General features: G+C 36.5%; 1 protein-coding gene across 8 annotated transcripts in view; it reads right to left on the bottom strand.

Annotated features, from left to right (window-relative positions):
* The window catches only part of PHF21A (PHD finger protein 21A), a 133,582-nt gene that overhangs the window by 78,456 nt on the left and 40,597 nt on the right, over positions 1 to 14,529 (bottom strand). For all 8 annotated transcript variants that reach the window (XM_030949291.1, XM_030949292.1, XM_030949286.1 and 5 more), the window contains one exon: positions 14,011 to 14,076. In XM_030949291.1, the coding sequence (XP_030805151.1) occupies positions 14,011 to 14,076 (66 nt within the window). The remainder of the gene's footprint in view (positions 1 to 14,010; positions 14,077 to 14,529) is intronic.

The raw sequence follows: 14,529 nt of genomic DNA, 5'->3' as shown, positions 1-14,529 counted from the left end.
CTTTTTTATAACTAGGCAGCAGGAGTGAGGATAGCCACAGTGGACCACTATTTAGGTCTGATTTCCTGTTGCCCATAAATTGTTTTATTCAAAGCCAGAGATTAAGCAATAAACAAGGACTTTGACTGCATAAGGTTTCAGATACCTCATTGCTTCCTGCTTGGACCTACAACACATGATCTATATAAACCCTCAGGATTTGCAACATAAGCTCTCAAGTAGAATTTAAAAGTTCTTTCTCAAAATAATTCAGTTTGAAATTTGCTTAACAAAAATCATAATGCTGTAAGAAATCAGGTTGCTCTCTGCTGTCATCTTCCAAGCTCGTCTTCATATATACAACTCAAGGAATTCAGTTCTTCAAAGAACACTCAAGAACTACTTTAGATTTCTTTTTGTGCTTCATCTTCATACTTATAGTGTTAGGTAATACTGAAAATAGTATCAATTGTGACAAACAAATGCAAAGCTTCAACAGAAATTTTCCATGTGCATCTGTAACAACCTCTATCCCCTATACTTCAATTCCAGTCATTTGAGTGCACTGCCATTGTTGTGCCTGCTTCATGCATAGGGCTACTATGCGGATCAGCTATACCAGTGGGAGAAGCAAGAGAGACACAGCCTACCTTCCCTTCTGCCATTTAGGAGCTGCAGGTACATTTACTGGATCTGCATCCCTGGAAAAGGAAGACTACCAAGCTACAGATTGGGTTCAAAGCTGTGGTTACACAGCTGTTTGGTCCAAGATAAATACAGCTGTCTAATGAAAACTGTTTCACCCTTTGTTTCAGTCCTTCCTTTCTGCCACTTCCCTTATGCCAAAAGCTGTGTTCATTCAGCTGCACACAAGCCAAGTGAGCAAAATGGATCATGCTCAAAAAATGGCATATCTCAGAGAACATCTTCAGCCAGACAGCTTTTTGACTCAGTCACTGCACAGCAACATGAGCACTAGTTCCTGCACAAGAGAGGGGCAGAAGGCAGCAGCTAGACCAGGCAGGAGGACAGGTCACAGCTTTCATGGAGCTGTCCAATTTGAAACATAACCAAAGTGGCCATATAATCACAACCTACAATTATAAGGTATGGGATACTAACCCAGTTTTGTCTCTGAAATACAGTGAATTTGATGCCTTGGAAGCACAGCACTGGAACCACTGGTTCCAGAGGAAGACAACATAAAGAAGTGCAATCTGACTTTCCTAATTTCTGCACAGTGCTTCAGTAATTCCACACAATGACAATACAAAGTGTTATCATCAGCCCAACCACAGGATGTTCTTAAATAGATATTTCTCAGCAACCTGTTTACAGTCTTTCAAGAGCCATTAGCAAAAGAAAGACAAAGAAAATAGCAATTTTTAAAAAGCAGGCTTGGGGGGTATTTTCTGCGTATGTCAACTATTTATTTTAAAAAGCAGGTATTTCTCTAGTCTGAATTACCCAAGGCCTGTTACAAAAATAAAAAGTGCAAAAGCTTCGTAAAGAAACATTTATGTTCCATAATGGTAACAGACAGAGAATAACTCTTTCTATACCTTATATGCCATATATCAATTAAATGATTTATGGAAATGCACTCAGCCCTACAAAATAGAACATTTCAAAACAGTCAGCATTTTTTAGAGCAGGCAAGGTAACAGAATGTACTGTGGGAAAAAAGATACATTTAAGGATACTTTCTTATTACTTTGTTTTCTGTAGAACTTAATTGGACTTTTTACCAAAGCATTTTAAATACAAACATTAAATTACCTGAAGCCTTATAGTAAGTGATTTTTATTTCTTATGATACTACCTTTGCTACCCATCATCTTCACATCTTTCTCAGCACACTGAAAGCAGAGGCCTTTGGGGCCCTTTCCCAGTTGTAAAACCACCACAGCATACACGGTGCAAACTGGATATGCACAAGCTGCATCATCCTTTCAGGTGATGCATCCCTCCCTCTCTCTGAAGTCTCTTCTCTTTGCTGACTCCCAGAAATAGCAAGTGGACTGCAAAAAGTGCTTAATATCCATGAACAGGAATAGTCCAAGCAGAATGAGGTAAACACGTGGCTCCATTGGGCAGCTTCCCTTAAAAGCAGGTATGAAAACTGAAATGAACACTAGGAAACACAGAGCAAATAGATACTAGACAGGCAAACAGAATGGCAACTGTTCTGAAGAGCTGAGAGTGCATTTGGGTGTAACTGCTCTTAGAATCCCAACCCATGCACCAGAGGCAAAACTTCCTCTTTTGGCATCAATCAGCAGCTTACGTCATGACTTCTTCAATAATGGAGAGGAAGCTACAGCCAGAGATACAAACGTTGCCCACCAAACACCAGTAAGGCAGACAAAGAGGAGGAGAACAGGCCAAGTTCCTACAAAACCTTCCAATCAAAGTACACATACCGCAATACCTAAACCCATTGATAAGAAAAAAGACCCAGTGGTGACACCAAGCTTAGTGCAAACTTTGTCCTCGGATCTGGCTGCTAACAGGGCCTCTGCAGTCCTGCCTTCCTCACTTTCAGTTCAGACACTCCTGCCCCTGTTCTGGTCCAAGGTAATTGGTTCATCTTTCAGCCTGACACAGCAGTAACGCTACCAAGTCTTAGTATAGAGTTTACCAAGTGAGCCCAGGATTATTACAGCACCCAGCATTTCTGCCTGGCCTTAGAATGTGAGGCTAATGTATTAGACACTGTTAGCAGAAAATGTAACTTCATAAAAATTTATACAATTAATTTTCAAAATATTAGGTGGGGAGGGAGGGGGCAAGAAATCTGTTTTCTGAGATTTACTGGCTATCTCAATCCCTTCAAGAGAGCACTGAGACTCTATCCCATGGGTTGTGGGTATAATTGTAATGAAAATGCCCAAACAAACAAGAAAATACTACTGCCACATACCTCAAAGTCGGGTAGATTTTTAATCAACAACCAATTTCTCCTCTCATACAGAAGTATATGAGACATTGTGTAACCAATAAGTCAAACCTTGCCTTTTCAAGGAAGGGACTTAAACTAAAAAAATCTTAAGACTATATAATATGGGTTCATACATGTAACTAAACACAGAAAAACCTCCAGGACCATAAGCTCCAAGATGAACTCTTTGTCTCAGCATTTTCTAGTCCTAATCAGCATTTTGCAAGAGCTGATCATTAATATTTTAAAGGCAAATAAAGGATGTAATGAAATTTTGGAGACATCTGACCCACTAAAATATTTTTGAAAGCTAAGGCTCAAAATGACTGTATGTGTGCAAGTTAAGTGGGTCAGGGAAGCTAACTATCTGCGAAATGCCATAATACACAAGGTGTTTAAAACACATTTTTCTGAATAGGGAAATTTAAAAGCTAGCAAAACAGGCATTCAAGATAATTGAGTGAAGTATAAAGATGACGGAGATTCTATCACTGCAAAGCTTCAAATGATCAGCAATTTTCATTCAAGCAACTTCTGAATAACTTGGAACCCACAAAGATTATTCTCAGAAGTACATCAAGTTTAGTTCCACATAACTAAAACCAAATTATGTAAACCCATTATGAAATGATGGAATAAAGTGTTTACATCACTTAATATAGTAATCACTTAATACAGTAAAAGGAGATAAGCAGGATAAAGAAAGAGGAAAGGGCAAAACCTGTTTATTTACCCTTTACTTTCTAAAAAGTCCTACCTAGACTACTTCATATGCACTGTGCAGTAGTGTCAGTGCTTCGAAAGCACACCTGACTACTGTAGGGGATGTACAAGCTTATTAAGTAATAACCCTTTTTCTAAAGGAATTTGGTTTAAAAGTCGCATTTTTATTCAAAACTAAAAAGCAGAACAAAACACACACAGAATTTCAAATTAGAAAATTTGTTCTTGAGCATGAGGACCAGAACTAACTCTTGCTATTCAAATACTAACCCCAGCATATCATAAATGGACTTAAATTTACCACTGCCACACTGCAGTCCAAGATGATTTTACCTTTAAACAGGTACACTATATTAATGTCCCATATAGTGCCATACCACTGCTGCAGGGTCATCCTACATAATACTTTGATTATTGCCTGCAATCTTAAAAGAAAAAGGAAGGTTTAGGGATACAGAACCTGACACATTTTTATGCTACCATAACGCATCTTCCTACAGCAAATGATAAATGGAATGTGTTTGGGATTTACTATAAAGACACAACAAAACCATCAGCTGTGTTTTTACCTGGTTTATCCAGGAAAATGTATTGTGGAGCATCAGTAAGGTACACCCAAGTTGTACAGCTGTTTCCAAAAATGTTTGGCTATTTATTTCCTCTCTTCTGAGTACTCTGGTTTTATGGCTAATATTACTCCTAGTTACTTTGGGGACCACCAAAAAAATCGTGTTTGCAGATCCATCCAGCTGGCAAGCTAGTTTGCCCAACAGACCGTTTTGTTTGTCTGCTATTGGTGAGACTGCTTGACTTCTTGCAGCACCCATAGACGTTTGCATTCTAAGTGTCAGTTCTTTAAGTTTTCTCTCTATAGCTCTCCAGATAAGTGGGATTTAAAGGCCTTCAGACTTACAGATAGCTAGTCTAAGAAGAAGAATAGATGAAAAGCTGAAGATTAAGAATGGCATTATATCAGTGCTTACTGAACTCTAGCCATAGGATTCATTAGATTTTAAAATCTGAATTGACACTCACTGAAGGCCTGACCCAATGCTCCTGTTAGCAGGAGATGCACATAGCTCTAAATAAATATTGTAGAAAATATTCAAGAATGCAAATTGATCTGCTAATCCATAACTCCCAGATTTCATAACTAAAAGCCCTCTCCCAAAGATCTTTCTATTAACAGATCAAAACTGAATTTGTAGTATCTGCATTTCTCATTTAACTAAATTGCATTTTGCTCAAAAATTAAGATCTTTGCAGAAATTTCATTTTTGATTCTTGAAATTGTCAGAAAAAAAGCTATGCAATTACTTGAATGCATTTAAAAGTAATTTGAGAGAAATTACTGAGTCTTTTGTCAGTTTAAGTCCAAATCTATTTTGTGATAGTCATGTCTAAGTGAATATTTAAGGGACATTAATATACAAAGTTATTAATAAACTAAGTTTCAAATAGAGAACAGTACCTTTAGGCCACACAATTTAAATTGCCCAGCAGACAAATGTTAAGAGCTTAATGTACTGGGATGCTGTAAACTTCTTTCTCCAAATTATTTACTTGGAGAATGGGATACGTCTGTTTCTTGAGATATATGACAAAATTTAGAATGAGTTGGAGAACGCAAGAACCTAATTTTGTCCAAGTCGATTGCTGAAGCATTTATTACTAGCCCAAAGGTGTGTGTGGAGCTTTTGATGCTAGAAAGTTGCTGACAATCATGCACTTCCACAGCACTCTGGGCTGGCCACAACTCTAAAGAACCAACCGCTGCTCTGAAAAACCACCATACTAGACTGAAAATAAGGCAATTTATAAAGAGAGTGAATGGATATGGAGCAAGACTCCACAGGCTTAAATACTGCCAAGTATTCAAATTTTCAGAAGTCTAAAATAAAAGGGTAGCCACTCGCTGTTCTGCAGAACATCAGGCAGCTCTAAAGCATATATCCCAAAAATTCACATCACATATTATAATTCCAATGTAATTTTTTTGTTTTCAAAGGAAAAATAAGATAAACAAGTTCTGCCTTCTACAAACAGTACAAACAGTCACTGAGGTTTTTCTCATTGAGTAAGGAAAAAAACAGCTCATTTCTCCTTGCTACACAGGGCAGTTTGGGTTCAACTTTTTAACACACTAATGGCCATTTACTATTGACACATTGCCAACATTTTACTGAGGAAACCTTAAGAAAGAAAAGGAAGGGGGAAAAAAAAGTAATTATAACTTCTTAACTGTTTCTAGCTTTCCTCACCTAACTTTGGAGTAAGTTCACAGGACAAAGAAGATGTGCTCATTGGAACTTGAGGGCTTTCTCCCTGCTAGTTTTTAAAAGTCTACTGTAGAAAGTCACTTAAATTAAAAAGAGACAGAATAGAACAAGAATTCATTTTCATAGAACACATCAGATAAACTCTGTAAGGAAAAAAAGTAATGAACTGAAGCCTAATCTTCCCAGTAGTTTTTTATAGTCAGTAGAGTGAGAGATGCCTTCACAAAGCCAACACAGAACAGTAAAAATTAAGTTCCCTTGTCTGATTTGCCTCCCAGTGGTGTCTCCACCACTCTAGTGATCCCCACATTTGGACTTCATTTCTGCAAAATTTCCATTGAATTCTGCAGTCACCATAGCCTAATTAACCTGTTACATTACTATTAGTGAGGAAAGTTGAAGAAGACCCCTTCCACTTCACTACCAGTTTTGACAAACTTAGGACAAAGAAGGAGATAAAAAGAAGCTCAAAGAATAATGGACCTAATTAAAACAAAAACAAAACCACACCAAGAAAACTTACATTTCATCTGGCCACCACTTATCTTCCCTGACACTATGTCAGATGTCTCTGCTAACTTGCAATCTAACAGCAGGGGAAAAGTTGCTCCAAAGAAACTATACACTTTCTGGAGTTTCTGAAGGTCAGAACAGGTATTTGAAAAGTTAACTCATAAGTAAATAGAATACTGAAAGAAAATTACTCTGTATAATGACTAGAAATAAGTGAATTCACATTGACTTGGCCCATATTTGAAGAAAATAAAACACTCTTAATTCCACAAACAGAAAATGAAATCTGAACCAGATTATCACTTCAGCGAACATCAAGATTTTCTAAGGATGAAGACTGCATTCTCTTCCTCCAACAGTGTCAATACAGAAAAGAAAGCACAGAGACTTCATGAAACTCTGTGAAGACCATTCTTACCTTTTAATACTTCAGGGATGTTCACCCTTTAAGCCCTTCAAGACTATCACAGTCTCCACAACAAAATGAGGAAAAAAATCCATAGTGAGAGTAATAAAGACAGTCAACATTTAGTTAGAAAAGTGAAATCCAAAAAATATCTTTTTATAAAGGGTACATTCATTTGGCCCACTCACGCTTCCCTAATATGTCATCTCTCTAAATCACTTCCAGAAAGGTGCATTTCCTCTTTATTTGTCCACTACAAAGGATCCTTAGTCCACCTGTAAAAGCCAGTACAATTAACAGAAAATAATTCCAAACTAGCATTATAGAAGCAATGCAATATTATCATATTCATCTCAGTCCTTTTTGAACGTATGCAGCAGGAGTTGAACCGAGTGGTTCCTCAACACCTTATGAGGGTATAACACATGACCCATATGAGGGAAAACATCACCTAACACTGTTTATCTGAGTCAGTCTGGTTCTTGGTGTAGCATCACCCAATAAGATCATATTTGGTAATAAAAGTATTTTAGCCATGGCTGTACTACAGTCAGTACTGCAAAAACCCCCACATTTCAGTAAGTGGCTTCTTTTCAAATCAGTACAGGCAGAAGAGAACAGACAGCAGAGACAAGCTTTTGCCTGTATTCTAAACATAGGACACCCTGTATTTCTCTCTTCTCCCTTCCATAATTCAAAATACATCAGAAAAGCTGGGGACCAAGCAATTCCGATAGCAACTAAAGATCCATACATAAGACTCTGAAAAGCATATCTCTGGATTTGATTCCTTTTCTAACTTGCAATAAATCAAAATACTGTTTCTGTGGCTGTGAGGTTGTTCCACCGAGGCATGCAGAACAGAGCAGAATGAACTACTTTAATCTGTTTTAACTTATAAAAATTCATTAGTAGATTTAATCCCTTTCCCCAGCATCCAACTAAGAGGCATTTAAGGGTGCTATACAAAACAGCCTAAATCCCAGTCATCATCATCTAATGCTTCACTTGTCTTCCCTTCAAGTATAAAAGGGGAAAGGGAATAGTAGGTCTTGAAATAACTACTGATGTGTGAGGTTACCCGGCAAGTCAAAACATGCAGGAGCATCTAATAACCAACTCTCTCCATCAGTAGGGATTTTCAAGGAAATACTGTAGTTTAATTGCCCATTTTCTATCTACAATGTTGATTTTCAAGCAGAGCAGGCTATTTTGGAGTTATGCCCTGGCTTATATGACGATGAAAGATGTATCCAACTAGGTTCAATTAAAAAAGTTCTCCAGGTGCCTCCAAATCTGGCTTAAATACAGCATGAACTCAAAAATGAAAAGTTGAGTCAGAAAGTCAGTGCTGAGGGAAGAGTAGCAGGGGGGATGTGTGGAGAGTTTTTCTTTCTTTAAATGACATCACGAAACGGTCACTTACATTTCCTAAATTGAGTTATCCCAGTGTTAATTGTATATTAGATATGCAAACATTAAGTTCACAAACCAAGGGTGAGAAGTCTAGGTGGAGTTGCATTAAGAGAAGAAATGGGAAATCAAAGTTTACATGCCAGTATGGGTTTAATCATCATTTAAGCTTTATAAAAGGTCTGAGACAGCTTAGCAATATTTCAGTCATATACAAATGATTATAAAATCAGTTTTGCAATAGAATTTGGGGCAAAAGAGGCAGCAGGGAGACATGCATCCACTCTGCCTATCTACAATCATCTGTGCAACATCCAAAATTTGCTTCAGCCAGTATATCTTGAGAATATGGAAGGAGATAACTTAATGAGAAGTCATTATATTCGCATTTTCACACAATATTTGGATGCAAATAAATGCCAAAGACTAAAATAGTAAGCTTATGCAGATTTTTTGAATATTCACCTCTAAACAGGTGCTGTTCACACCTATCAGTGGGTTCAAAAGGATCTGACAATGCACTGAAGCAGTTATCTTACTTCTCCTTATGTCCAGATAGACCAGTATCTTTCTAACAGGACAAACTGACTGACTACTTCAAACAGTCTAAGAAGGATTATACAAAGAGGTTTTCTTCATGTATTTTACAACTGCTTTATAAACAGTTGGCATAAATGCATTCTTGTAGTTACATACAAATTAGCATATCTTTATCATTCATGCCATTTACTTAAAAAAGATCAGTGTTTAGTACAGTTACATGTACAGTTCCAGATAAACAACTGGAACTGGAATTAGGTATCACCTGCCTCAAGCTGTTAGTAATTAAATGCTCATATGGCATATTTGCAGACTTGATCCATTACTGACAGAATAACTGGCATTTTAATATGCCCTCACTCACTCATGGAGAAAGGAAGTATCAGAAACTCCAGACAAGACTGGCAGAAGCAGTGACTTTTTTATTTATTTCCAGGCTTTTAGTCCTAAGTTGTGATATCTACAACACACAGGCACACCTTGCCTACCTTCTTATGCACAAGAATGAAGTGCTCTTTCCTACCTGTTAACTGTACCCAGTTTCCCTCCTGCTCTCTAGCTTTCTTGAGCTTACATTCCTCTCACCAAACACTGCTGCTTCTCTTTACAGAACATGATGGAACGTTTCGGGAACAATTTTCTGATAATGTGCTGAAAAAGCCTCCATAAAAATTCTCCTTTACTATGATTGACAACTGTTCAAGAAGAACAGTCTCATAGGATGAATTTATGCACACTACCAATCTTTTCATTACTAAGTTATGGTACCTGTAATAAATATAGCAACAGTAATGCTTAAAAGCTATTCCTGACAGTTTTTTGGAAACTTAAATAACAAGCTTCCTTTGTCAATCTAAACCACATGTTTACATTTATTCAACTATACAAAACCATGGTTAAATTACTCTGTCATATTTTATATCTATCCCAAATACCCTTTCTCATTACTTGCTATTTCGTGGCAAGGTTAAAAGGAGTTTCACCCTGAACATACAGGACCTAAAATAACCTCATCCATCTCAATTTGCTATAAGCTTTAAATACAGGAAAAATTCCCTAGATTTGCCTATTCATAATATTAAACTTGCTTTTATGGTGTGCATTTTTTCTAATTATATTCCACAGTTTCAACTGCTCTTCACAATAAAGTATGTTAAAGTTTTTCCCCTGTGAAAAAATAAAACCACAAGTATCTCCATATACCATATATATGCTGATAACTATTTTTGATTACTTTTTCTTGCATATATACAGAAATCGAAATAACAAAGGGATTCACTTTATTATTTCTACATCAAGAGGAAATACATTAGAATACAAGTCTAGTTTTCACAACGCTATTCTTAGAGAGTCAATGAATTTCACTGCAACTACAGGAAGAGACATTTGCATTTTATTCTCAAATATAAGCGAAAGAGACATGTGATTTCTTTCCTACACGTTACCACCATCACTCTTTTATCACAGAGTCAAAAGACTAATTTTTGTAAGCTTTCTTTCACATTTAAGACAGAATATTGCTCTAACTTTTCCAGGAGATTGTGATAAGGACACATTTAGAAATTCTTCTATATCTGACACAATACTGCTAAAAAAGCCTACATTTTTTTACTGCCCACATGACCTCTTCCTTGTCTTCAAAATTAAGTACTATTATGATACATACTCAATCATGATATATCTGTAAGTGCATAGTCTTTATTTTTAAATTAACTATGGAGGAAATGAGGCAGAAGAAAAGGTACTACTTCAAGATTACACCCCTTCCTCCTTCATGCTAGGCCTGATCTACCTCAGCCTTTCACCAGTGTCACTGGTAACAATTTCCACCCCATCTCCCCAAAACAAACAAAAAAGAAGTATGCACTAAAAACTTCCACACAGAAAATTTTTTAAAATACATTCTTTAAGTTTTTGTATTGTAAAGAGTGTATTTAAACCAGACAAAAGCTGAGTAGTGTGAAGTAACTGTGGGTAAAATTCTACAAATCAGAATGCCAAGAGAAAACAGTATTGTAGAATAAAAAGCAAAGGAAAATGCTTGACTTTGACCATGAATTTCTTCAAAGATGTGAAAAACACAGAAAAAATGGTGCTCCAAAGCAACAGAATTAATTCACATTTACAACCCCACCTTAGATTTGGCAATTACAATTGCTCTGAAAAAACTTACTCTTGACTTCTGTTTACTGAAGAGAGGGGTCAGGGAAAGAAAGAGAAATATAAAGAAATTTATAAAACCAATGCATTCAGAGTTTCCAGACTGCAGCTCTCACATTTATAGCTGAGGAGTAAGACTGTTAAACTGAATTTCACTTATTGCCCACAGATTAGATTTTCACAACTCTGTGAAAATAATACAAAGAGACTAGCAGAGAGAAATCTACTAGTCTGAAGGATTCAAGCTCACAGTCCTTTAAATGCAAGCTATCTTCAAGTAAGTTTTTTCTCTTTTTGCAGTTTTCCTTTCAGGGGTTAACACACTCAGCATACATTGCTCCATCATCTCTCAGGTATAACAAATCAAAGCCTTCATTTTCATCTCTGACATTTTAAAAAAACATATGAATATACGACATACCTCATGCTGTAACAGTTCAACCCTGCATCAGCTTGGAATTTTTTTCAGGTTTAAGCCTACACATTGCACAGCCTACTTGCTTTCTTTTTGTAATTCGCTGGATCTCCTCAATTTCACAAACTTCTGTTCAGAATTGTCATTATTAATTCTCAGCAAGACACCTAAGCCACTGTGAATCACTGCAGCAACTGGCAGCAAGTGTCGGCACTATTCTCACAATGCTCCACAAACAGAGGGAAGTCCTAAAGCAACTGAAAGCTTTTAGCTAAACCTACCGCTGACTTGGTTCTTGCACAAGTCTTCATCCAACTTCATTAAATAAGAGAGCAAAGAAAAAGCGTGCATTAGGGTGACATAACATTCCACAAGACAAAAATATTTCATTATTCTGCCTCTCTAACACCAGCATCTCAGCTCCATGTCTCCAGGTAGGAACACCACACAGGCTGGAACTTTAGTTTCTCAGACTTCATTAAAAGCTTATTGAACAGTGACCATTATGCATCCTATAACTGTCCACAGTGGAGGCGGGCCCTCAGAGTTTACTCATTGACTACTTGGCTCTAAACAAGAGTACAGATTACACATGTTGCACCCCCTCTTAACACAAGTACTGCACAATGTAAACCATTATATTTACTGTGCAAAACTGCATATTTCTCCATGCTGTGTGAAAATTAAATTGCTGATTAATATTCTACCCATAAAGCAATTGATAATAATGATTTTTCCTGAAAAGAAGTGAAAGTGAAAACAGAAGAAGGGCTTTGTTGTAGTCTCTAAGGTGCTGCATTGCTAAGCCACAGATTTCTATACAACAGATTCCTGCAAATAAAGAGAGAGTGAGCACTTCCCTGCATAGGGAAGTTGTGAATCTTTTCCCAGAATTTATATTTACCATAACCATTGCATTTAAGCAGGCATACTACTTTAACAACATTATCATCTGGAACACTGGCAACTCTGCAGTCCAGTAGTAGCAATAACAAAATATTTAAATTTCAACAATCATGGAGAAGTTCACTGTTGTTCTGATAATCAAACCCACAAAAATACAAAGAAGGAAACTACTGTGACTTCATACAGACTGTATTCACTGTGTGGTAGAAGAAAACTCAAACTTATTTTTCAACGTCTTTTGGAAACTTAATCCATGTTCACCTCATGAACAAGTGTACTTTAGCACTTTGAGTTAAATAGAAAAAAATATAGCTCCATTTCTAGTGATGGGTAATGTAAAACACATGTTAGTATAGACCATTCTGCAGCTTAACTTGACAGAGTTATAAATACAAGTTTAAAAGTTATGGTAGGATGCTTTCTTACATTCCACTCAGCGTCTCACTGCCTGTCTGTGCTCATCACGTGAACTGGTAGTCAATATAGCTTGCTTCATGGCATCAAGACAAGCTCATTTTGAAATTACCATGGGCATCCAGAGCTTACCAGAGAATCCTGAAACAGCTTGCTGTGAGACATAGCCACATGCAGAGGCTCATGCTGGTTTTAGAAAATAAATCATCTTCAAGAGAGACATGCTATCACATCAGCAAAACCTCAGTTTTTGTTGAACTACTATTCTCATTAAAAAATAATTTTCCTTATTATCCTTACATGTTTCGTCCTAGATTCACTGTTCCCCTATTAGAACATACTATATTTTTTTCAGTAAACAAAGTTTCTAGATAAATGTAAATCACTGTCTGGCTATTTTTGTAGGGACAGTAATACTCAAAACAGAACATATGCAGCTAGTAGCAGACAAATGAAGATAACTAGTTGTGACACTCATGCACTTTACCAATGCTCTAACATTTTTCCCTCTTCAAAGGTCTAATCTATTGATCTAATTTGGTTCCATTATTGACATATTAAGCAACATAATTAAGGGACTGCTTAAGTCAGTTTACTTGGGATGGGATGATGCGATGTATGAGGGGTTTGTGCATGTGTTGCTCTTTCACGTTTTAAAAAAAAGTGAGAACAAATTCTGTAGATATCTCAATATTACATCTTTTTCTTCTTGCTATTCACAAGGCCCATGTTCAAGTTCAACAATCTTTCTATTAAGCATTCAGTTGTAATTATTACTCATACTTTAGAGCTGTCAAACAGAAATTCTACCAAATGGCAAGCATAAGACAATTGTGGTGTAATTTATCATGGTAAAAGCATCCAACTAATTTTCAAATTGTCTATAAAGTACCCATAACTGACATACATTTAGCTGGTCTTGACATTAAGAAAAATTCCAGCATACTCACCCATATACACAGTGTGGACTTACTAAGTCAAAATCTAATGATTTGCCTAAACCAGAATGGTTGAGTTTAGAAGAAGTTTCAAGATAATAATAACAAAGAGACAAAATTAATCCATTCTTCCATCTCCCTTAATATAAAATGTTAGTTTCAACACAAGAAAAATTGCTATACCTTCCACTGATTTAACTAGTTTCTTGTTTGACAGACTCACAATAACTCATTCTATCCTTTGTTGAGAAATCAAATAAAAATCAAAAACGTCTGGTTGCCCACGCTTATTTTTGCACTTTAAGATTTAGCAGCTCTCTTGGAAGCTGGGAAAAGAGACATCTTTAGAACACAGTGTTAAAAATACATCTCTGTTTCCCTACCTGTTTCTCACTCAGAGCTGTGATTTTGGCTTGAAGTTCATGAAGTTGTTTCTTCAAATCAGCGTTCTGATTAGAAAGAAAAAATATCTGTGAGAAAGATATTCCATTTGTTAACAAAGAGTAGTAGTAGGAAGGTGGGTTTTTTTGTTTGTTTGTTTTGTTCTTGCATAGTGTACTACAAATACAGCACCTCTGGATGTACAGCCAATAAAATTCAAACGGCTCAACAAAGCCTTATTTAAATCGCTGAGTGCAACAATAATCCGAGGACCTTTCTAGCACTCAGAGAGATAGCCCGGTTTGGAGAGAAGATTTCATTAAAACATCCATTAGTGCTTATCACATTATAAACCACATTTATACATTTCATCAAGTTTACAAATTAAACAATAAATGTTTGTTAATATGTAATACAACAGTATCATACTGTATGCAACAGTACACTATGATATGTTATCTAAAACATTCTCACCTATGCTACTTACGTAAAGACATTTTCACTTAACTATCTAGAATATA

The sequence above is a fragment of the Camarhynchus parvulus genome, chromosome 5, assembly GCF_901933205.1.
Source record: "Camarhynchus parvulus chromosome 5, STF_HiC, whole genome shotgun sequence".
Lineage (NCBI taxonomy): Eukaryota > Metazoa > Chordata > Aves > Passeriformes > Thraupidae > Camarhynchus > Camarhynchus parvulus.
This window is presented reverse-complemented; position numbering and strand designations above follow the sequence as displayed.